We start from the raw sequence: 24,980 nt of genomic DNA on the forward strand, positions 1-24,980 counted from the left end.
CCACGGGGAGTTCGTTCCAGAGGGTCGGAGCAGCCACAGAGAAGGCTCTCCTCCGGGTAGTCGCCAGTCTACACTGGCCGGCGGATGGAATTCGGAGGAGGCCTAGTCTGTGGGATCTTATCGGTCTAGTGGAGGTAATTGGCAGTAGGCAGTCTCTCAAGTACCCAGATCCAATACCATGAAGGGCTTTGTAGGTGACAAGTAGCACCTTGAAGCGCACCCGGAGATCAACAGGCAGCCAGTGCAGCTCGCGGAGGATAGGTGTTACGTGGGTGAAACGAGGTGCACCCACGATCGCTCGTGCGGCCGCATTCTGGACCAGCTGAAGTCGCCAGACATGCCCAGTTCCTGCAACTGTTCCTCATATGTTTCAGCCTCCAGTCCCCTAATCCTCTTTGTTGCTCTTCTCTGCCCTCTTTCTAGAGTCTCCACATCTTTTCTATATTGTGATGACCCAGATCAGCTCTGTGCTGGAAGCACCTGCTTATTCATGGAAAGAGTGAAACTTGTGCTTGGTACAGCCTAGGGGAAAGGTTGATGGGAGGGGCAACTCCCCCACTCACTCATTAACTCAAATTAGTAAATGCAGTGTGTAAACACCATGAGAAGAAGGGATGGCCTTTGCACTCACAACCTGGTTAGATAATTTCCAATGTCCCAATAGTTCTCTTCACTCCGTCTAAGACTGTATCAGTCCCATCTACACCTGAAGGCCACCTGTGGACTTCAAGTCAAGATAGGCTAGGAACAATACAATACAATAGCAGAGTTGGAAGGGACCTTGGAGATCTTCTAGTCCAACCCCCTGCCTAGGCAGGAAACCCTATACCGTTTTAAAAGAGAATTTGACAACCAGACAGATTATTTGGGTAAAGAAGTTTCTTTACCATGTGGATTGGGAAAAAAGGATTAATTACCCTTAAGATTAGTTGTTCTGTTTGCTTCCGTGGCACGACAAAACCGCGCTCCACTAAAGCGCGCCCGATTAAACCGCGTCGCTGACGTCATCAGCAGGGCGACAACAGCGACCGCGGAGAAAAAAGGGCGCTTTAAATAGTGCTTTGAAAGCAAGCCGATTCAAGTTAAGGTAAGGGTTAGGTTTAGGGTTAGGTTTAGGGTTAGGTTAAGGGTTAGGATTAGGGTTAGGGTTAGGTTAAGGATTAGGGTTAGGTTTAGGGTTAGGTTTAGGGTTAGGTTAAGGGTTAGGGTTAGGGTTAGGTTAAGGGTTAGGATTAGGTTTAGCGTTAGGTTAAGGGTTAGGTTTAGGGTTAGGTTAAGGGTTAGGGTTAGGGTTAGGGTTAGGGTTAGGGTTAGGTTAAGGGTTAGGATTAGGTTTAGCGTTAGGTTAAGGGTTAGGTTTAGGGTTAGGTTAAGGGTTAGGGTTAGGGTTAGGGTTAGGGTTAGGTTAAGGGTTAGGATTAGGTTTAGCGTTAGGTTAAGGGTTAGGTTTAGGGTTAGGTTTAGGGTTAGGTTAAGGGTTAGGGTTAGGGTTAGGGTTAGGTTAAGGGTTAGGATTAGGTTTAGCGTTAGGTTAAGGGTTAGGTTTAGGGTTAGGTTTAGGGTTAGGTTAAGGGTTAGGTTTGGGGTTAGGTTTAGGATTAGGTTTAGGGGGTTAGGTTTAGGTTTAGGAGTTAATTTTAACTTTAGCATTTACAGCGTGCTTTTTTCGTCGCGCTGTGATGACGTCAGCTACGCGGTTTCGTCGAGTGCGCTTTAGTCGAACACGGTTTTGTGGTGGAACCGTTTGCTTCACCTAATTAAAACAAATGAAACAGGATATTGGTAGCAATACTCCCTGTGGGGAGGTAATTGAGTAATGAATGTCCTGTCTCTGTTTTGGGAGATTGTGTACGAGGCCTACATGACACAGGAAGGGGGTCGACACGACACAGGAAGGCCAGGTACTTTGGGATGATCAATACGTTGGCTAAGAGTATAAAAGACTGTAAACAACTGCCCTTCGGGGTTCAGATTTTGCTTTACCAATCGCAGCTGAACCTTTGCGCAATAAGCCTTTCTCTCTGACAAAGAGCTGGTCTTGTCTCATTTTCTGCAACGTTTCCAGACAAATGGCTATCCAACATCTTCTGAAAGACTTCCAGTGTTGGGGCATTCACAACTTCTGGAGGCAACTTCTGTTCCACTGATTAATTGTCCTCACTGTCAGGAAATTTCTCCTCCGTTCTAAGTTGCTCCTCTCCTTGATTAGTTTCCACCCATGGCTTCTTGTTCTACACTCAGGTGCTTTGGAGAATAGTTTGACTCCCTCTTTTTTGTGGCATCCCCTGAGATATTGGAATATTCTGCTATCATGTCTCCCCTAGTCCTTCTTTTCATTAATGGGAGTTGTAGCCTAACATCCTTGGCAAGGGGTGAATAACAGAAAAACAGAATTGGAAGGGACCTTGGAGGTCTTCTAGTCCAACCCACTGCTCAAGCAGGAAATGGGGAGATGGGGAAACAGGTCGCTAAAGAATTTGGGGAAAGGATTTAGATGAAAATTTCCCAAATATAAAACCTAAAGGCAGTTCTGGGATATAATTCCGGAGTCCTCCGGGATTGGGCGGCCTATAAATCTAATAAATTGAAAAATTGAATTCCTGAGTCATTATTACAGAGCAACATTGCAGGAGCAAAGGGACATGTGCTTTGAATAAAAGCTAAGAGCCTCGGATGGGTTCCAAGCCAAAACTTCTCTTCTGTATTTTTAGCTGCTGTTCCAACTCATTTGATAAGCGGAAATGGACTTTCAAGACTTCCTGAGAGACAAGAGATATTCAATGCAATTCCCAAGAGGGTTTAGGGCTTGGGGGGGGTGTGTGTCCTAATTTAAGATCAAGATAAGCCAAGGGTGTGTGCCGATGTTTTGTATTTTGTTGAATTATGGTCTCTTGAGCAGAGCGTGGTTCTTTTTATGGTCTCCCCACATTTTGGAACCGGGTTAATCCTAGTTCCTGAGATTTATGCTTTGCTAGGAGTTTAAGAGCAATTCCACTCAATTTCAATCGGGTTAGGTGGAAACTCCTTAACCAATTTTGTTGTATTTATTTTGTACAATGACAATAAAGACTATACTATACACGGAAAGAGACACTATGTAGGTATTAGAACGATAGATAAGTTGACATTCTAGAATATGATGGTCAGAGATAACTGCACAACACTAACGATGTTTAAAATAGTATATTTTAAATGTTATTTGTTTTTAACCTTTGTTTCATGGCAAGTGGAATGCCAGGACAATTACACTGTATTCAATATATTTATATGTAAACAATAAAAATGTTTTTTTTTAAAAAGAGCAATTTCATTCTTTTTAAGCAATATTCAGTTATCCCCAGTCAATTAATGATAGATTCAAAAACCATGCACTCTCTTAAGCCATGGTTTATTCATAGAATAGAACAGAACAGAGCAAAACAGAAGAGAATGGATCTTGGAGGTCTTCTAGTCCAGCCCCCTGCTCAACCTATACCAGAACCGCAGTGACATGCGGTGAGGTTTATGGCTGGTGAGGCAGCAATTTTTTTTAGACTTGTGGACTTCAACTCCCAGAATTCCACAGCCAGGCATGCTCAGTTCCGATTTAAAGGGACAGCATTTGTTTTTCTCCTTTGCTAAATAAGTTTCCTTCTCTCTTTTTCTTTTTCTTCTCCCTTCCCCTCCTTCCTCCCTCTCTCCCCCTTCTCTCAAACACATACACACACACAAAGTTGCACCAGGATTCAGAAAATTTAGGTTTTCCTCCTCAGCCCATGTTAGCAATACCACTAGCAGCATTTTGGCTGGCAGGTGTAAGTAGAAGTGGAAATTCATTCTACTGAAAACATTGTTTTTGCTTATGATTGGATAAAAATTTCAGAAGACCCAAAGGCATAGTATTAGAGTGCTACATAGTGCATAAACTAAAGAACTGTCTCAATATGCTCCCTCCCCCCTCTCTCAAATACACACACACACAAAATAGAACCAGGAGGATGAAGTTTGAATTCCTCCCCCTCCCTTCGACCCACTGCCGCCTCTTATAGAAGGCACTTTTTAGAGGCTTTTTTAAACAGTGAAGCACTAAGCAGAGTCATCCATGGTGACTCTGGCAGCAACTAGCTCAGCCTGACCTCAGCTCTTGCCTTTTTCCTTTTACATTTTTTTTTCTTTTCATGATGACAGTGGTGAGGCTCTGCCTCCCCTGCCTCCGCTGACTGCACGTCCCTGCCAAAACCTATACCAGTGATGATTAACCTTTTTAGTGCCCAGTTTAGTGCCCAAAGCGTGCGTGAAACTCCAAAATGCAATGCGAGTACCTTGCCGCATATGCACCCTGCCCAGAGGTGGGTTCCTACCAGTTCGCACCTATTCGGTAGAACCGGTTCGTCAAATCTACCGAACCGGTTAGAAGAGGTTCCACTAGTGGACCCAGAAAGCAGGCCACACCTACAGAAGAGGTTCCAAACATTTATGAAACCCACCGCTGGTCCTTGGATATGATTATTCTACACTATCATGCTCCTATTTATAAAACTCAGTGCCTCTGTGAAAGGTAAGGATGACTCCTGCGTTTGTGGCGCAATCAGAACATTGCGTGTGTTGAAGTTGTTTTAACGCAAACCAAAGATGCCTTTTAAAAAACAAGTTGACATCATATTCTTATGCATGCCAGTGCTGTGTGGGAGGTCATTTAAGGTGGTTCTGACAAGTGTCGTCGGCATCTTCATATCCGGTCACATGGGTGGCAAGCCACTCCCATCCGGTCACATGGGCGGCAAGCCACTCCCACAAAGGAGGCCACACCCACAGAGTAGGTTCGAACAATTTTTGAAACCCACCACTGTACGCTGCCTCCTCCTTGCCCATTTTTGGCTTCCAGGTTGATGCAGGAGGCCTTCCAGTCCCAAAATTGGCTGGAGGGGGGCATGCAAGGTCCCGAAATTCAATGCGGGCACCCCCCCCGGATGCGTTGCAGAGAACCGAAGACTAGCTTGCCAGCGGGAGTCCTGCGTGCATGCGTGGTGGAGCTGGGCTGGGTTGGTGTGATGGCTGGCGTGCCTGCAGAGAGGGCTCAATGAGTCACCTGTAGCACGCGTGTCATGGGTTCGCGATCATGGACCTATACCATTTCAGACAAGTGACTGTCCAGTCTCTTCTTAAAACCTCCAGTGATGGAGCATTTATAATGGTTTTGTAAAATGCGAAATGGTTTTGTAGCCCCCCCCCCAAGAAGAGAGTAAAAAAAAACCCAATCTCTTTATCAGGAGGGGGAAAACTTTGGAGAAATGAAAGGAGGGATTTTAATACCCTTCACCAGAAGGATTTAAATAGCTGGAGCTTTGGAGTGGGTTAAAAAGAAAACTGTGGTCCTTTATTTATTAAGACGGGGAATTTGCAACAGTGAGTGGCCCCAGTTTTAAAAAAAGGATTTTGGTAAATCCATAGAAGAAAAAGCTGTCAGTAATGGCATTCAGGGATCATGGCTGGATACCACTTTCTTAACCTTGAGATTTTTAAGTTGGGTGGACTTCAACTCCCAGAATTCCCTAGCAAGCAGGTTTTAAATAATGTAGACTTCAACTCCCAGAATTCCTCAGCAAGCAGGTTTAAATTATGTAGACTTCAACTCCCAGAATTCCCCAGCAAGCAGGTTTAAATTATGTAGACTTCAACTCCCAGAATTCCCCAGCAAGCAGGTTTAAATTATGTAGACTTCAACTCCCAGAATTCCCCAGCAAGCATGTTTTAAGCTGTGTAGACTTCAACTCCCAGAATTCCCCAGCAAGCAGATTTGAATTATGTAGATTTCAACTCCCAGAATTCCCCAGCAAGCATGGTTTACATTGTGTGAATTTCAATTCCCAGAATTCCTCAATCAACATGATTTAAAGTAATAGCAATAGCAATAGCAGTAGACTTATATACCGCTTCATAGGCCTTTCAGGCCTCTCTAAGCGGTTTACAGAGAGTCAGCATATTGCCCCCAACAATCTGGGTCCTCATTTTACCCACCTCGGAAGGATGGAAGGCTGAGTCAACCCTGAGCCGGTGAGATTTGAACCGCTGACCTGCTGATCTAGCAGTAGCCTGCAGTGCTGCTTTTAACCACTGCGCCACCTTGGCTCTTGGCCAAAGTGCATGTACTTCAACTCCCAGAATTCCCCAACATAATTTAACATAATTCTGGGAACTAAACCCACACATCTTAAAGTTGCCAAGGTTAAGAAACACTATTTTAAGCCTTTCAGGAGTATCCATGAAAACAAAATGCTCCACTAAGGAAAGCTTTAGCCGATGCTATTTTGATTTAACGTTGCTTGCTTTTGCCATGATTTAAAATATATTTTTAATTTGAATGTTGTTTTGTCTTTCTCCAAAGCGGAAACTTTCTGATCTCCATGTTTATGAACCTGTCCTTAGTTGTTAACTGGCTTTTAATAATCTTTCCTTTTTTGTCTTCACTGGTTAATGTTTGTTTAGATCTCTGTATCTGAATGACAAGGTTCATTTCCAATGTTTTTACAGCCCTTACAAAGCTTATAAGCCAAGAGGAAAAGTTGATAAGGTGTTTTTTTTTCCCCCTCCCTTCTCTTCTGTTAGTTTGAAAAGCTTGATAGGACTCCAGGAAAGCCTTAGATCAGTGTTTCTCAACCTTGGCCACTTGAAGATGTCGGGACTTCAACTCCCAGAATTCCCCAGCCAGCGAACAGAGTTGAAGTCCCGACATCTTCAAGTGGCCAAGGTTGAGAAACACTGCCTTAGATGAATCTTTCACATTCACTGGAAAAGGAACTAGTCCTCATGGTTAAATGCCGATGACAAATTGGCATTTACATGACAATTGTCAGCAAGGGACTCAGGGGCAATGACATACAATATGATAAAGGTAAAAGATAAAGGTTCCCCTTTATGGGAAGTGGGCTCATCTCCATTTTAAAGCCGAAGAGCCAGCACTGCCGAAGACGTCTCCGTGGTCATGTGGCCGGCATGACTCAACACCGTGGGCGCACGGAGTGCTGTTACCTTCCCACCAAAGGTGGTTCCTACTTTTTCTACTTGCATTTTTACATGCTTTCGAACTGCTAGTTTGGCAGAAGCTGGGACAAGTAACAGGAGCTCACTCCATTACACGGCGCTAGGGATTCCAACCATCGAACGGCCGACTTTTTTGCTCAACAAAGCCCAGCATTTTAGCCACCCTTGAGATGTATGATATGACAACTTAATATTCCTTAATTTTGGTTTTCTAAGTTTTAACTGCCTTAGAGGCAATGGCAAATGTTTTATATAGTTCTAGGACTTTTTAATACACTGTACAAGAGACACAGAACAACTGTTGTGCATAGTTCAAGCCCTGATTGCCATATTGTCCTTCTGCATTTTTTATGCCGAATTGGAAATGTTTTTGTTGTTAATTTATTTCCAGGGCTTTGTTGAGTTATTTTGAAAAAAGATTAAAAAGCAAACAAGAATGCAAATAAAATAGGCAAACGGAGAAAGTGATACTTAGTCTATATTGATAGGCTAACTACTAAGAAATTAATTAGGGAGTAGAGTAGAGTAGAGTAGAGTAGATAGAATGAAATAATATGAAATGAAATGAAGATTATATAACACTATACTACACTATATTATACTGTTGAAAGAAATGTCCTTTTGGGTTCAGCTCCAAGTGGGGAAAAAGACACTGGAGACATGGAGGCTGCTTGGAAAGATGGTTTATTGTTGGACAGGGCCACATGGCTTGAGCCCTGTACAGAAAAGGTGATCACAGGCTTCAATGTTGATGGAGAAGAAGAGAAGGGCTGAGGAAGGGGCTTGCTAGGCTTTTTATACCCCGTTTAGTCCCACCTCTCTGTTTCCTGTTCCTGTGTAAGAAATGTATTCTGATTGGTTGTCAGACTCCCATGGTGCCACGCAGGGGGCTACTCTCTAGGGTGTTTTGAATACAGGTTTGAGTTCTCAGATGCCATGTGGAGTTGAGTAATATCCCTTCCCCCTACAGCTGCAGTGGGGAAGTCTTTATTATGTAAAGTGGGCTAGCCTGGCTAGTCTTAATGGGCCTATTGACAAAGTGGGGGTAGGCAGGAAGCTACAGGCAACTATTCTGTCTTTTAAAACATGCTTCTTTTCACATCCAGAGAAACATTCTGCCTTTTCAATATTTCCTAGGATATTTCATTTTTTCTGGGAGAGGGCTGGATGATAACTTCCCACAATACTATATTATATCAATATCAGAATAACAGAGTGGGAAGGGAATTTGGAGGTCTTCTTATCCAACCCCCTGCTCAAGCAGGAGACTCAAAGTTGTATAATAAGATATGACATTCCTATTTCTATTAAGGCAGAATTTAATCCGTTTCTCTCCTCTTTTTATTCTCAACCTCCTCCAGTTCTGTGCCCTGATTTTTGCGTCCTCCTTTCTAATTTAAACATATTCACAGATATTTATAATATTCTTTTGTGCTTTTGCCAACTACTATTGACAAGATTAGTTATTTATTCAAGAATTACTTTTCTCAATCCAAGAAAAACAAGACAAGCCTTTCTTCTAACTATCTAAACAATGCTGGCATATCAAGATAAGCTTTTTTTTAAATTTAAAAAAAAATCGAAACACGCTTCTCAGGAATTCAGGCTGCAAGCTTCAAACATAATCAGGCCAGTACATTTCACACCGTGAAACTTCCTTGCTGCTAAACATGGATAAAGTGACAGAGTTAAGTTAACGGAGGCACTCTGGATAATGGCCAGTCTGTAGATGTCTTATGAAATAACTTCCAGTCCCAAAACACTCACAAATGAAGGAATCCGAACAGTATAAAATATATTCTTCAGAATCAATAAAGTGGAAACTGATGTTAAACTGGATACATTCATCTCAAATTTGGCCAGCCAAGCTGGGAACATTTTTGACAGCCCAGTCCAAATTTCACACTGGGTGGGTGGGCTATTTTGTTCATAAATGAATAACAGACTTGGAAGGGACTGTGGAGATCTTCTAGTCCAACCCCCTGCTCAAACAAGAGACCCTATAATGCTAAAGACAAAAAGTTGCCCAACATCTTAAAAACTTCCAGTGTTGGGAGCATTCACAACTTCTGGAGGCAACTTCTGTTCCACTGATTTAATTGTTCTCACTGTCAGGAAATTTCTTTTTAGTTCTAAGTTGCTTCTCTCCTTGATTAGTTTCCACCCATTGCTTCTTGTCCTGCCCTCAGGTGCTTTGGAGAACAGTTTGACTCCCTCTTCTTTGAGGCAGCCCCTGAGATATTGGAAGATATCTCAGGGGCTGCCTCAATATTGTCTCCCCCTAGTCCTTCTTTTCATTAAACTAGACATACCCAGTTCCTGCAACCATTCTTCATATGTTTTAGTCTCCAGTCCCCCAATCCTCTTTGTGGATTAGCCCTCTACCCATCCCAATTGGGAAGATTGCATCAGTAAGATCACCCCAAGTCCTTATTTTCATTACACTAGACATGGAGTATGGAGTATGGAGTAGTTTATTTATATGCCGCCCTTTTCCCTGGGGGGGACTCAGGGCGGCTTACAATTCGAAAGGAGGGGAAAACAAACAGATTAACACATAAGACAGTACATCATTAAAAGCACAACATTCATACAATTCGGGTGGGTTACGGTCTTTAACCCCAGGCCTGACGGGATAGCCAGGTTTTAAGGGCTGTGCGGAAGGTCTGGAGGGTGGTGAGGGTACGAATCTCCACGGGGAGATCGTTCCATAGGGTCGGAGCGGCCACCGAGAAGGCTCTCCTCCGCGTGGTTGCCAGTCGACATTGACCGGCAGATGGAACTCGGAGGAGGCCTAATCTAAGAGCCAAGGTGGCGCAGTGGTTAAATGCAGCACTGCAGGCTACTGCTAGATCAGCAGTTCAGCGGTTCAAATCTCACCGGCTCAGGGTTGACTCAGCCTTCCATCCTTCCGAGGTGGGTAAAATGAGGACCCAGATTGTTGGGGGCAATATGCTGACTCTCTGTAAACCGCTTAGAGAGGGCTGAAAGCCCTATGAAGCGGTATATAAGTCTACTGCTATTGCTATGGGATCTAATTGGTCGAGTGAAGGTAAAAGAATTGGGACGTACCCAATTCTTGCAACCAACTTGGGGAAAAGGTCTTTGTGTTGCATAGGAAGCAAATTAAAAAGACTTTGCTGACTTTTGTGCAAATCTCTCCAGCTGTGCTCAAACCCATCGGCTCTAGTCTGATTTATCTATCACCTGCCAATTTTATAATGGGAACATCAGTTGGAGGAATGAACAGTCGGGCAATGGGTGTAATCTTGCATAGCCACCCTTTTTCTGCAGAATTCAATTCAGTGCTGAACTCATGAAAAACAGCCAGCTCTGATTTAATTTCAAGCACCAACGACAAAAAAATGCTGTTGGGTTTTTGGTCAGATGAAATTATCCCCCCACCCCCTCCGCATCTTGCTCATCTCTATTCTACAGAAGAGATTCTTTCTCCCACTTCTTCCCATTACTTGCTTGGGGGGGGGGGGGTGTCTCAAAAGTGCTTTTTTCTTTTTTTCCCCCAATTTATTACTTTTTATTCTTTTGCATACCATTGTGGGAAGTTATCATCCAGCCCTCTCCCAGAAAAACGAAATATCCTAGGAAATATTGAAAAGGCAGAATATTTCTCTGGATGTGAAAAGAAACATGTTTTAAAAGCCAGAATAGTTGCCTATAGCTTTCTGCCCATCCCCAGCTAATGGGCCATTAAGATGGCCCGGCCAGCCCACTTTACATAATAAAGACTTCTCCTCACTGCAGCTGTAGGGGGAAGGGATATTACTCAACTGACCACAAGACAACTGAGAACTCATCACAGCCTAGAAAGTAGCCCCCTGCATGGCACCATGGGAGTCTGACAACCAGTCAGAATACATTTCTTACACAGGAACAGGAAACAGAGAGGTGGGACTGAACAGGGTATAAAAAGCCTAGCAAGCCCCTTCCTCAGCCCTTCTCTTCTTCTCCATCAACATTGAAACATGTGATCACCTTTTCTGTTCAGGGCTCAAGCCATGTGGCCCTGTCCAACAATAAACCATCTTTCCAAGCAGCCTCCATGTCTCCAGTGTCTTTTTCCCCACTTGGAGCTGAACCCAAAAGGACATTTCTTTCAACACCATTTTAATTGTTATTCTTCTTTTATTTGTCATTCTTATATATTTGTTATTTCATTTAATAGGTTATAATATACAATTCGGGTTGCTTTATTTACCATCCTTTCCGCCTGTTGTAACACCACCTTATTTTCCCTTTCTTTTCTCCCTCCCTTCTCTACTTCCTTCCTTCTTCCTCTCCTTCCCCTTCCTTCTTCCCTTCCCTTTCTCCTACTCTTCCCCTTCTTCCCCTCTCTCCTTCTCTTCCTCTCCCTTCCATCCTCCTCTCGTTATCTCTTTCCTCTTTCCCCTGCCTTCCTTTCATTCTCTCCTCCTCTCTCCCTTTCTTTTTCTATTGTTGTAGGTGTCTCTTTCAAACCTCGGTTTATGTTTCCTTGGAATGGCATTTCCGTAAACCCAAATATAATTCGGTATCATTTTTTTCTTCCTTTGCCTTCGCTAAATGGTGGGGAAGGGAAGGATTTATATTTCTTACAATAACGAGAATAATGTCTGCAAGGAGTATAAATCCTTCCCCACCATCCAGTCAGAGCAGAAGAAGCTTCTTGGAGGGGAAGGGAAATGTCTTCAAAGAAAAAAACAGAAAGTCCAGTTGCCTCTTGAAAAAAAAGCACCTTTCTTTTGGGACAACCATGAGTCTGGATGGCTGAGGATCTCCATAGACATTTGCTTTTTTTGCATGTTTTTCAACCTGTCCCTGAACTGGGGAGGTTTTGTGTGTAACAAAAGAAGTCTGCCTCACACCATCTTTCTTGCTAAAATGATAGTTTAGGTATCAGTTGATGTTTATATCAATCGGTATATCACTACTGCTATCATGTCAGTAGGGGGACATGATAGCAGTATTCCAGTATTTTGAGGGGCTGCCACAAAGAAGGGGGGGGTCAATTTATTCTCCAAAGCACCAGAAGACAAAACAATGGATGGAAACTCATCAAAGAGAGAAGCAACCAGAAAGTAAGGAGAAACTTCCTAACAGTGAGGACAATTAACCAATGGAACAGAGTGCCACCAGAAGCTGTGAGCTTTCCATCACTGGAGGTTTCTAAGAAGAGACTGGACAGTCACTTATCTGAAATAGTATAGTCTCCTGGACTAGAAGACCTCCAAGGTCCCTTTAAGCTCTATTTCGATTGAGATTGATTGGGTTTTTTAAAAAAAATCCAGAAATTTTTGGGGAAATACTTGGAAAAAAATATCAAGGAGAGCTTTTAGCAAAGTCTCAGTCTCTCTCAGTCTCTCTCTCTCCTCCCTCCCTCCCGCCCATTCCCTCTTTCTTTCTCCCTTTCTCTCCCTCCCTCTTTCTCTTTCTCTCTCCTTTTTTCTCTTTTTCTCTCTTTCTTTCTCTTTCTTTTTCTTTCCCTCTTTCTCTTTCTTTTTCTTTCTTTCTCTTTCTTTCTCTCTCCCTTCCTCTCTCTCTCTCCTTTTTCTTTTTCTCTTTTTCTCTTTCTTTCTCTCTTTTACTTGCCCTCTTTCTCTCTTTTACTTTCCCTCTTTCTCTCTTTTTCTTTTTCTTTCTCTTCCTCTCTCTTTCTTTCTCTCTCTTTTTCTTTTTTCTTTCTCTCTCTCCCTCTTTCTTTCTCTCTTCCTTTCCCTCCCTTTCTTTCTCTCCTTTTTTCTCTTTTTCTCCCTCTTTCTTTCTCTTTTTCCCCTTTCTCTCTTTTTCTTTTTCTTTCTCTCTCTCCCTCTTTCTTTCTTCCTCTCCCTCCCTTTCTTTCTCTCCTTTTTTCTTTTTCTCCCTCTTTCTTTCTCTTTTCTTTCCCTCTTTCTCTTTTTCTTTCGTTCTCTCTCATTCTTTCTCACTCTCTCTCTCGTTCTTTCTTTTTCTTTCCCTCTTTCTCTCTCTTTTTCTCTCTTTCATTCTCTCTTCCACCCTCCCTCTCTTTCTTTTCTTTCTCTCCGGGGAGAAATCTGATGCAAGGCGCATCATGACAGCATTGCGCGGTTACAGCTACTGCGGAGAATCGAGGTGACGGATTACAGCGGCAGCTGGAGAGGAATCAAACTGGAGATCGCGGGACCTCTTGGCAACGCGGAGTCCAAGATCCCACGCGAAGCTCGGGAGCAAACGTCCCAGGACGACTCAGCCCCACGCAGGAGAAACCCACACACCACCAGCCCAGCTCAGCCCGAATCTGCGTAAAAACCCCTGAAAATAAACACTGCCCCCCCTAACCCCCTCCTGTCTCCAGTGGGCTTAGTCACCCAGCTTTCTGCCGACTTCCAAGGGCGCTTCCGAAAAGCAGGATTTTGCAAGAGGGAGGGGAAAAATATTCTTTGCAAAAGAAATAAATGCAGCATCTCGGAAAATCCACGCAGGAAGAAGACTCACCTTCCGAGGCTGCGGCTGCAAAGGCGGAATAGCCCAGGAGGAGGAAAACCAAACAGGGAAGACCATCCATGATTCCTCCGGCGGATGGGCTGCAAAGACCCCGCGTGGAGCCCTCGCGTTGGCGCACCTGGGCTTTTATAGCGGAGGGAGGCATGCCTCCATCACCCCCCCTCCCCCCTCCCGGCCCTGAACGGGGAGCTCCTCCCCCTTTTAATCCCTCCGGCGATCCAGGGCGATAAGGCTCTGCTCCCCTTTCGCCCTCCCCGCATTTCCTCCGCACCCCTTAATGGGGAGGCTGTCAAAAGGAGCCAGGCGCCGCCGAGCAGCCGCCGCCGATTCCCCGAGCGAAACTTTTGGCTTTTCGGAAACTCACCTGCGGCGCCCCGGCCGGAGCGGCAAGGGAAAAGGTGCTTTGCTCCGGGCCGCCTCTTCTGCAGTTTGGACCCGCTTGGCTTCGGTTGTTTTTAATATGTCCAGTCAGCGTTTGTGTGTGTGTGTGCGTGCGTGTCTGCATGAAGATATATATAAATCGAGGAAGACACATACCATCCGTAAGGGTGAAAAAGGATTTTTAAAATATATATAATATATATTGTCTGTCTGTCTCTCTCTCTCTCTCTCTAATCTCTATCTATCTATCTATCTATCTATCTATCTATCTATCTATCTATCTATCTATCTATCTATCTATCTATCTATCTATTTAACCTATATCTATCTATCTATCTATCTATCTATCTATCTATCTATCTATCTATCTATCTATCATCTATCTATCTATTTGACCTATATTTATCTATTTATCTATCTATCTATCTATCTATCTATCTATCTATCTAATCTATAGCTATATAATCTATATCAATACAATACAATACAGTACAATACAATACAATAGCAGAGTTGGAAGGGACCTTGGAGGTCTTCTAGTCCAACCCCCTGCCTAGGCAGGAAACCCTATAACGTTCCAGACAAATCAATCTATCTGTCTGTCTGTCTGTCTTTCTCTCTATTTAATCTAATATAACAGAGTAACAGAATAATAGAGTTAGAAGGAATCCTTCAGGTCTTCACTGGCCTATACCATTTCAGACAAGTGGTTATCCAACCTCTTCTTAAAAACTTCCAGTATTGGAGCATTCACAGCTTCTGGAGGCAAGTCGTTCCACTGATTAATTGTTCTCAATGTCAGGAAATGTGTGTGTGTGTGTGTGTGTGTGTGTGTACACACACACATTGCCAAAGGTATTCGCCCACCCATCCAAATAATCAGAATCAGGTGTTCCAATCACTTCCATGGCCACAGGGGTATAAAATCAAGTACCTAGGCATACAAACATTGGTGAAGGAATGGGTCGCTCTCAGAAGCTCAGTGAACTCCAGCGTGGAACTGTGATAGGATGCCACCTGTGCAACAAATCCAGTCGTGAAATTCCCTCGCTCCTAAATATCCCACAGTCGACTGTCAGCTGTATTATAAGAACGTGGAAGTGTTTGGGAACGACAGCCACTCAGCCACGAAGTGGTAGGCCACGTAAACCCATCCAACATCAGTGTGTGACCTCACAAATGTGCTTCTGGAAGAATGGTCAAAGATCCCCATAAACACACTCCTGAGCCTTGTGGACAGCCTTCCCAGAAGAGTTGAAGCTGTTATAGCTGCAAAGGGTGGACCGACGTCATATTGAACCCTATGGATTAGAAATGGGAGGACACTTACAATAAGTTCATAGGCGAGTAAAGGCAGGTGAGCGAAGACTTTTGGCAATATAGTGTATGTGTGTGTGCGCGTGTATATACTCTGTGTGTCTGTGTGTATTCCTTCTATACTTTATATAGGTACCCTTCATACACTTCAATAAAGTAATGAGAACAGCTCAAATAAGGCTTCTTTCTCCCAACATTTCAAAGATTCACCGTAGTGTGGTTTATGCAACGTCCTTCCAAAAAGGAAGATTGGCAACAAATGACAAATGAGTACTATGTCATATTTAATTTAACATTTTGGATTTGTAAAGCTGCCCAGTGTAAGTGACTCTCAGGAGAGCACAAGATTAAAAATCAATAACGAGGCAGTTATCAAAAGACAAAGAAATATAGAAAGCCTGGCACACACCCCCAACGAGCACAAAAATTATTGTTATGCATCCGAATAACAGGAAAGCAAACTATTCCCTCTTTTTAAACAAGGTAAAGGTTCCCTTCACACATATGTGCTAGTCGTTCCCGACTCTAGGGGGCAATGCTCATCTCCGTTTCAAAGCGGAAGAGCCAGCGCTGTCCGAAGACGTCTCTGTGGTCATGTGGCCGGCATGACTCAACACCGAAGGCGCACAGAACGCTGTTACCTTCCCACCAAAGGTGGTTCCTATTTTTTCTTTTCTTTTAATTTTTTTTTTATTATAATCACTTATACACATTGACAAAAACATACCCACAAAAACCTACACTTACAAATAGCTTCGGAACTACACATTCCTTCTTACAGCAGATATCTATCGGTGCATCTTTACAAACGCTATTTCCCTCTCAATACGTTCTAGTTTTACACTTATAATCCTATTGTTTCTTACTCTTTTGCTGGTCAGTCTATTTGTATCTTGACAGTCTTTGTTGTTCTTCTGCTATTATATAACTTTTCCCACTTTTGTGAATCCTACTTTTCCTACATTCCTATCGCTAATTCCTACTTCGTCTATAATACAAACTATGTTTTCCAAATTCTTACTTCCTATTTCTATCCTCTAACCCAGTGTTTCCCAACCTTGGCAATCTGAAGATGTCCGGACTTCAACTCCCAGAATTCCCCAGCCAGCATTCGCTGGCTGGGGAATTCTGGGAGTTGAAGTCCGGACATCTTCAAGTTGCCAAGGTTGGGAAACACTGCTCTAACCACTTATACCATTTTCCCCAAGTTAAATAGTGCTCTGCTTCCTCATTTCCTTGAATTTCCTTGATCAATTTATCCATCTTGGCACGTTCTAAGATCTTCCGTATTTTCTCATCTTCGCTCGGTGTTGTATTGTTCTTCCATTTCTGTGCATACGCTAATCTGGCTTCTGTAATAATGTGTAGAATTAGGTATAGAGTCTCTTTATTGTAATTGGTTGTAGTTAAACCTATTAAAAATGTCTCCGGTTTCCAATCGATGTGATTCCAACCAGTTTTTGATTATAACCCAGAATTGTTTGGCCGCCTCGCAGGTCCACCATGTGTGACAGTACGTCCCGTATGATTCCTATTTTTCTACTTGAGTTTTTCACGTGTTTTCAAACTGCTAGGTTGGCAGAAGCTGGGACAAGTAACGGGAGCTCACTCCATTATGGGGCGCTAGGGATTCGAACTGCCAAACTACCAACTGAGAGCCAAGGTGGCGCAGTGGGTAGAGTGCAGTACTGCAGGCCACTTCAGCTGACTGTTATCTGCAGTTCGGCGGTTCAAATCTCACCGGCTCAAGGTTGACTCAGCCTTCCATCCTTATGAGGTGGGTAAAATGAGGACCCGGATTGTTTTGGGGGGCAATATGCTGACTCTGTAAACCGCTTAGAGAGGGCTGAAAGCCCTATGAAGCGGTATATAAGTTGAACTGCTATTGCTATTGCTAACCTTTCTGATTCTCAAGCTCAGTGTCTTAGCCACTGAGCCAACAGGTCCCTTCTTCTTTTTAAGTAGAGCATCATAAAGGGTTACAAACAACCGAGGTTGGCTGGTTGAGGATACGTATACAGGAGCCACATTTTCCCTCTCTGTAAAGGGTTGGCAACATTTCCATTGGCTACTGGTAAACGCACCAGGAAGCCAGTGAGTAACTTTGGGGGAATTTTTTTTTTCTAATTTAATGCCTGAATTTTCAGAACGCTTTTACATACAGGTTAGTCCTCGGGTTATAACCACCACGGAGCCCCAAATGTATGTTGCTAAGTGAAACATTTGCTAAACGAACTTGCCCCATTTTGCGACTTTTCTCGCCGCCGTTGTTAAACGAATCGTTGCATTTGTTAAGTGAGTGATGCAGTGGCTAAGTGAATCTGGCTTCCCCATTGAGGTTGGCTTGCCAGAAGGTCGCAAAAGGAGATCCCCAAGGGACACTGCAACCATCATAAGTGTGAGCCAGTTGTCAAATCTGTCTGAATTATGACGAGACGACCACGGGGATGCTGCAACCGTCGTAAGCACGGGAGGGATTCAGCCGGTTCAGATCACTTCGGGAAAACAATAGCAATAGCAATAGCAGTTAGACTTATATACCGCTTCATAGGGCTTTCAGCCCTCTCGAAGTGGTTTACAGAGTCAGCATATCGCCCCCAACAACAATCCGGGTCCTCATTTCACCCACCTCGGAAGGATGGAAGGCTGAGTCAACCCTGAGCCGGTGAGATTTGAACAGCCGAACTGCAGAGTTGCAGTCAGCTGAAGTAGCCTGCAGTGCTGCATTTAACCACTGCGCCACCTCGGCTCTTCCAAACCAAATGCTAATTTTACATCTGGTTCGCTGAACCAGTAGTTGCAAGGATTGGTTGCCCTGCCCTGCCCCACCCCTCCCAGGAGTCTCCACATGGCCCATTTTAGATGCCAGGTGTTGGGAGTATACTACTGTTGGGTAGGCAATATATATATATATATATCTACAACAACAAATGGTTGTTGTTGCTTTAAATGAGTGGATGTACTTAACAGCTTTGGACCCCCTCCAACCACTCCAGAGATGAAGTCTCTTGATGAAGCTCAAGTAGGATTGACCTCCACCTGACCACAAGACACATTGTTTGATGTTCTTCCTGTTTACGCTCCTCAAGACTTTTTGGTCAAGTCTCTCTCTCTCTCTCTATCCCTCCCTTCCTCCCTTCCTCTTTCCTTCTTACTCTAAGATTCCCTCCCCCCCCCTCTCTCCCTCCCCCTCTCTATCCTATCTATCTATCTATTTATCTATCTATCTATCTATCTATCTATCTATCTATCTATCTATCTATCTCTATCTATCTATCTATCTATCTCTCTCTATCTATCTATCTATCTATCTATCTATCTATCTATCTATCTATCTATCTATCTATCTACTATCATCTATCATCTATCATCTATCATCTATCATCTATCATCTATCATCTATCATCTATCTATCATCTATCTATCTATCTATATCTATTCCTCTCTCTATATATATCCCCCCCTCTCTCTATCCCTCTCTCCCCCTCCCTCTCTTATCTGTATCCCCTCTCTCGATCTATCTCTCTCTCCCCCTCTCTCTATATCTTTCTATCTATCCCCTCTCTCTATCCCCCCTCTCTCTATCCCTCTCTGCCCCCTCTCTCTTATCTCTATCCCTATCCCCCCCTCTCTATCTATCGCTATCCCTCTCTCTACCCCCTCTCTCTATATCTTTCTATCTATCTATCCCCTCTCTCTATCCCTCTCCGCCTCCCTCTCTTATCTCTATCCCTATCCCCCCCTCTCTCTATCTCTATCCCTCTCTCTCCCCCTCTCTCTATAAGTTTATCCCCTCTCTCTATCCCCTTCCCCTCCCTCTCTTATCTCTATCCCTATCCCCCTCTCTATCTCTCTCTCCCCTCTCTCCCTCCCTCTGTCTCTATCTCTATCCCACCTCTCTATCTCTCTCCCTCTCTCTCCTTCCTCCCTCCCTCCCTCTCTTTCTATCCCTCCACTCTATCTCTCCCGTCTCTCTCTATCCCCCCTCTCTCTCCCTCCCTCCCTCCCTCCCTCCCACCATCTATCTATCTATCTATCTATCTATCTATCTATCTATCTATCTATCTATCTATCTATCTATCTATCTCTACCCACCCACCCACCCCGCTCTCTCTCAATGAGTACCTCCGATTTCTTTTTAAGTCCAGGCCTCTCCTTAATCCTGGTTAATGGGTTAACCTCTTGACCATTAAACCTCATCAGGATGTTCCTTCTCTCGGTGCCGCTTGGATGTTCTTTCCATTGTTTGTATGATCCTATTGATTGAAGGCTGATCTAAGTCCAAGGGATGTATACATCTTTGTATCCGTGTGCTGCTGTCGGATGGAGATAGCGCAAGGTGGGAGAGGGAACGATCTGTGCTGCCCTCTTCCTACACATCTTCACGTTGCCAAGTTTGTGCAAACTCTGCCCTAATCAACCCCGAATCTCCGAATGCCTTTAGATGCCTTTGATCTTCTCCCAAGTCTAAACACAACCCCCACCACCCACCATTTTCCCTTATCTGTCCCAAACTGTTAGCAAACTCTAAACCTTAAGGTTTAAAGGGGCCAGATGAATCAAAAGTTGGAATTAAGATGGCCGGGAGAAATACCAACAACCTCAGATATGCGGAGGGTCCCACTCTAATGGCAGAAAGTGAAGAGGAGCTAAAGAGCCTCTTGATGGGGGTGAAGGAGGAGAAGGCAAACAGTTGGCTTGAAACTCAACATTAAGAAAACTAAGATCATGGCATCCGGCCCTCTCAATTCCTGGCAAGTAGATGGAGAAGTAATGGAGGTAGTGAAAGATTTTATTTTCCTGGGCTCCAAGATCACCGCAGATGGAGACTGCAGCCAAGCAATTGAAAGATTCTTGCTCCTGGGGAGGAAAGCTATGGCAAATCTAGACAGCATACTAAAAAGCAGAGACCTCACCCCGCCAACAAAAGTGTGTCTAGTCAAGGCTGCGGTTTTCCCAGTTGCAATGGATGGCTGTGAAGGTTGAATCATAAGGAAGGCTGAGCACCAAAGAATGGAGGCCTTTGGACTCTGGTGCTGGACAAGAAGACTCCTGCATTGAGTCCCTTGGACTGCAAGGCCATCCAACCGGTCAGTCCTAGAGGAGATCCACCCTGGCTGCTCTTTAGAAGGCCAGATCCTGTAGAGGAAACTCAAATGCTTTGGCCACCTAATGAGAAGGAAGGACTCTCTGGAGAAGAGCCTCATGCTGGGAAAGATGGAGGGCAAAAGAAGAAGAAGGGGACGGCAGAGAAGGAGGTGGCTGGGTGGAGTCACCGAAGCAGTCGGTGTGAGCTTATACGGACTCCAGAGGATGGTAGAGGACAGGAAGGCCTGGAGTAACATTGTCCATGGGGTCGCGATGGGTCGGATACGACTTCGCAATTAACAACAACAAAACTTTAAAAGTCCTGCTTCTTAAACTTCCTTAAAATATTCACCTAGTGCTTCGTGCTGAATACTGACCTGGAAAAATTGCAGGGATTTTTTACAAAATGCATTTCTTTTTTTTTCTTCCAATAAACATTGGAAGCCAAGGTGGTGCAGTGGTTAAATGCAGCACTGCAGGCTACTGCTAGATCAGCAGTTCAGCGGTTCAAATCTCACCGGCTCAGGGTTGACTCAGCCTTCCATCCTTCCGAGGTGGGTAAAATGAGGACCCAGATTGTTGGGGGCAATATGCTGACTCTCTGTAAACCGCTTAGAGAGGGCTGAAAGGCCTATGAAGCAGTATATAAGTCTAACTGCTATTGCTATTGCTATTTTTATTTTTACTAAACAAACAATACACAAAAATGATCATCTTACATTACCTCTTGTAGAAAGTGTGTCAATTGATTACAATTAGCTTTCGTTCATCTCTTCCAGAATCATTACTTACATTCATATCAAGTGTCAAAGTTCTTAATGAGTCTTACTTCCAACATACCATAGTTCTCATTTGACTGAAATTTAGTGTCCTTTGGCCTAGAATAATCCATAGTTAAAAAAACACAACCACCTGATGGCATTTCATTAATTATTACAAAGTCATCCAATAGCCTTAAACCTTTATAACACATTCTAAACTAAAATTAGTTGACAAAATAGCTAAGTCCTTTTCTCCCCTCAAATCACTGTTTACAATTTGTGTCCACGTTCCTTTTGTTATGGTGGTACATCTATGTCTCATTTAACTGTATCCCTTATCCTTATCATTCCATTGTTAGTTGTTATAATTAATATTGGGTAACAAAAAAACCCTCTATTTTCTTCTCATCAAACCAACATATATGGATTGCCCTTGCCAATTATTTTTTAACAAAATGCATTTCTTGTATGGGGGGGGGGAGGAGTGAGAGGGGGAGGAAGTGACCACATAAGGAGCAAGGCTTAGTTGCTGAGTGAATAAGTCTTCTTCCCGTCCACGTAATAGGAAATTTTAATGGGATCTCGAGGACTGTTAAAAAGAAAGTTTGCAGACAGGCAGAGAGTCAGTTTGATCTAGTAGTTTAGGCGCCAGGCTAGAAACTAGGAGATGGTGAGTTGTAGCCCTGTTTTAGGCATGAAACCTAGCTGGGTGACTTTGGGTCAATCACAGGGAGATGGTGAGTTCTAGCCCTGTTTTAGGCATGAAAGCTAGCTGGGTGACTTTGGGTCAATCACTGGGAGATGGTGAGTTCTAGCCAGAGGTGGGTTCCTACCAGTTCGCACCTATTCGGTAGAACCGGTTCATCAAATCTACCAAGCCGGTTAGAAGAGGTTCCACCAGTGGACCTGGAAAGCAGGCCATACCTACAGAAGAGGTTCCAAAATTTTTTGAAACCCACCACTGGTTCTAGCCCTGTTTTAGGCATGAAAGCTAGCTGGGTGACTTTGGGTCAATCACTGGGAGATGGTGAGTTCTAGCCCTGTTTTAGGCATGAAAGCCAGCTGGGTCAATCACTGGGAGATGGTGAGTTCTAGCCCTGTTTTAGGCATGAAAGCTAGCTGGGTAACTTTGAGTCAATCACTGGGAGATGGTGAGTTCTAGCCCTGTTTTAGGCATGAAAGCCAGCTGGGTCAATCACTGGGAGATGGTGAGTTCTAGCCCTGTTTTAGGCATGAAAACTAGCTGAGTGACTTCGGGACGATCACCAGGAGACGGTGAATTCTTGTCCCACCATAGGTACGAAAGTCAGCTGGGTAACTTGGGGCCAATCACAGGGAGAGGGTGAGTTCTAGTCCCCGCTTAGGTGTAAAATCCAGTTGGGTGACTTTGGGTCAGTCACCAGGAGAAGGTGAGTTCTAGTCCTACCTTACGTACAAACGTCAGCTTGGTGACTTTGTGCCAATCACTGGGAAACAGCGAGTTCTAGTCCCCACTTACTGGTAGGCGTGAAAGCCAGCTGGGTGACTTTGGGCCATTCACCAGGAAATGGTGAGTTCTAGTCCCACAATCTGGAATTAAGGAGAAACAGATGAACTGAGAACAATGAAGCCGTTGGAACAGCTTGCCTCCAGAAGTTGTAGGTGTTTCGTCACTGGAGATTTTTAAGAAGAGACTGGGCAGTCAATTGTCTGAAATGGTATAGGGACGTGATGGCGAATCTATGGCACGCTTGCCACAGGTGGCATGTGGAGCCATTTGTCAGGGCATGTGAGGCATGCATGCGCTGGCCAGCTGACCGGCCTTATTTTAAGACCGTTTTTCGCCCCCTGGAGGCTTCCCTGAAGTCTCCGGAGGGCGAAAAACGGCCCTACAGACTTCCGGTTTGGCCGGAGGGCCGTTTTTCACCCTTTGGAGTCTTCAGGGAAGCCTCCTGAAAGCCCCTGAAGCAAGGGTGGGTTCCTGCCAGTTCTAACCTCTTCTATAGAAGAGGTTCCACAAATCTACAGTGCCGTTTAGAACCGGTTCCAGCTCCCCCCCCCCCGCCGCCCGTCCGCACATCATCAAGATGAAGAGCGAGAGGAGGAATTCTGGGAGTTGAAGTCCACAAGTCTTAAAGCTGTCAAGTTTGAACACCCCTGGGGTTTTTTTTTTCTAAAGGGTTAGGGGTGAGAGGGTCTTGTAACTTGACAGCTTTAAGACTTGCGTGCTTCAAATGCCAGACTCCCTGAGCCAACATGACTGGAGGAGGAATTCTGGGAGTTGAAGTCCACAAGTCTTAAAGCTGTCAAGTTTGAACATCCCGGGGGTGTGTGTGTTCTAAAGGGTTAGGGGTGCAAGGGTCTTGTAACTTAACAGCTTTAAGACTTGTGTGCTTCAAACGCCAGAGTTTCCGAGCCAGCATTTTGGCTGCTAAGCAAGAGTGTTGTTAAGTGAGTGTCACCACATTTCACAAGTTGGCCACGCCCACCCAGTCACATGGCTGCCAAGCCACTCCCACTTGTTCACATGGCTGCCAAGCCACTCCCACCTGGTCACGTGGCCAGCAAGCCACTCCCACCCGATCACATGGCTGGCAAGCCACTCCCACAAAGCAGGCCACACCTACAGAAGAGATTCTAAAAATTTTTGAAATCCACCACTGCCCTGAAGGCTCCAGAGGTTGAAAATCAGCCCTACAGACAAACTGGAAATCACTTCCGGTTTGCTTGTAGGATTGGTTTTTGTCCTCAGGAGCCTTCAGGGAGGCCTCCCGAAAGCCCCTGAAGGCTCCGGAAGTCAAAAATCGGCCCTATGGACAAACTGGAAGTCACCATTCCTGAACCTCTGGGTTCTCCATAGGTCTGTTTTTTGCCCTCTGGAGGGCATCCGGGGGGGGGTGTTGGGGGAGGCTGTTTTCACCCTCCCCAGGCTCCTAGAATGGACCCTGGGGAAGGTGAAAAAAAACGTGGCAAAAGCAGGGGGGTGATTGCGTGCATGCATATGCCCTGGGGGGGGGCATGCGCATAGCATTATGGGTGTGGCATGTTGGCGCACAACCCCCTGTGCTCCCCCCGCTTTTGGCATGACAGCCAAGAAAGGTTTACCACCACTGGTATAGGGTCTCCTGCTTTGAGCAGGGGGCTGGACTAGAAGACCTCCAAGGTCCCTTCCAGCTCTATTCTAATTGATTGATTAGGCATGAAAGCCAACTGGGTGACTTTGAACCAGTCTCACTCTCTCTCAGCAAAACATCCTCACAGGGCTGTTGTTGTGGGGAAAATAAAAAGAGGAATGTGTGTTGTACATGTTAGCCTCTTGAGGTATTTGTAAAAGAAATAAAGGCAGGAATAGATGATAGATAGATAGATAGATAGATAGATAGATAGATAGATAGATAGATAGATAGATAGATAGATAGATAGATAGATAGATAGATAGATAGATGCATACATACATACATACATACATACATCTAATTAGACAGACAGACACATACATACATACATACATCTAATTAGATAGATAGAGAGATAGATAGATAGATAGATAGATAGATAGATAGATAGATAGATAGATAGATAGATGCATACATACATACATACATACATACATACATACATACATCTAATTAGACAGACAGACACATACATACATACATACATACATACATCTAATTAGATAGATAGAGAGATAGAGAGATAGATAGATAGATAGATAGATAGATAGATAGATAGATAGATAGATAGATAGATAGATACATACATACATACATACATACATACATACATACATACATCTAATTAGACAGACAGACAGACAGATATATGGATATATAATTAGATAGATAGATAGATAGATAGATAGATAGATAGATAGATAGATAGATAGATGATAGATAGATAGAAAGATAGATAGATAGAGAAAGAGAGGGAGGGAGGGAGGGAGGGAGGGAGGAAGGAAGGAAGGAAGGAAGG

At 44.1% G+C, this 24,980-nt stretch overlaps 1 protein-coding gene across 1 annotated transcript in view; it reads right to left on the reverse strand.

Moving 5' to 3' along the window:
- CA4 (carbonic anhydrase 4) overlaps positions 1-13,577 on the reverse strand; it is a 57,285-nt gene extending 43,708 nt beyond the window's left edge. The window contains exon 1 of the mRNA XM_087717115.1: positions 13,471-13,577. Coding sequence (XP_087573241.1) covers positions 13,471-13,540 — 70 coding nt within the window. The 5' untranslated portion in view covers positions 13,541-13,577. The remainder of the gene's footprint in view (positions 1-13,470) is intronic.
- Between the last annotated feature and the right edge of the window lie 11,403 nt (positions 13,578-24,980).

Source organism: Thamnophis sirtalis, unplaced genomic scaffold (assembly GCF_051295495.1).
Source record: "Thamnophis sirtalis isolate CommonGarterSnake01/CBP01778 unplaced genomic scaffold, rThaSir2_p1.2 scaffold_6, whole genome shotgun sequence".
Taxonomy (NCBI): domain Eukaryota; kingdom Metazoa; phylum Chordata; class Lepidosauria; order Squamata; family Natricidae; genus Thamnophis; species Thamnophis sirtalis.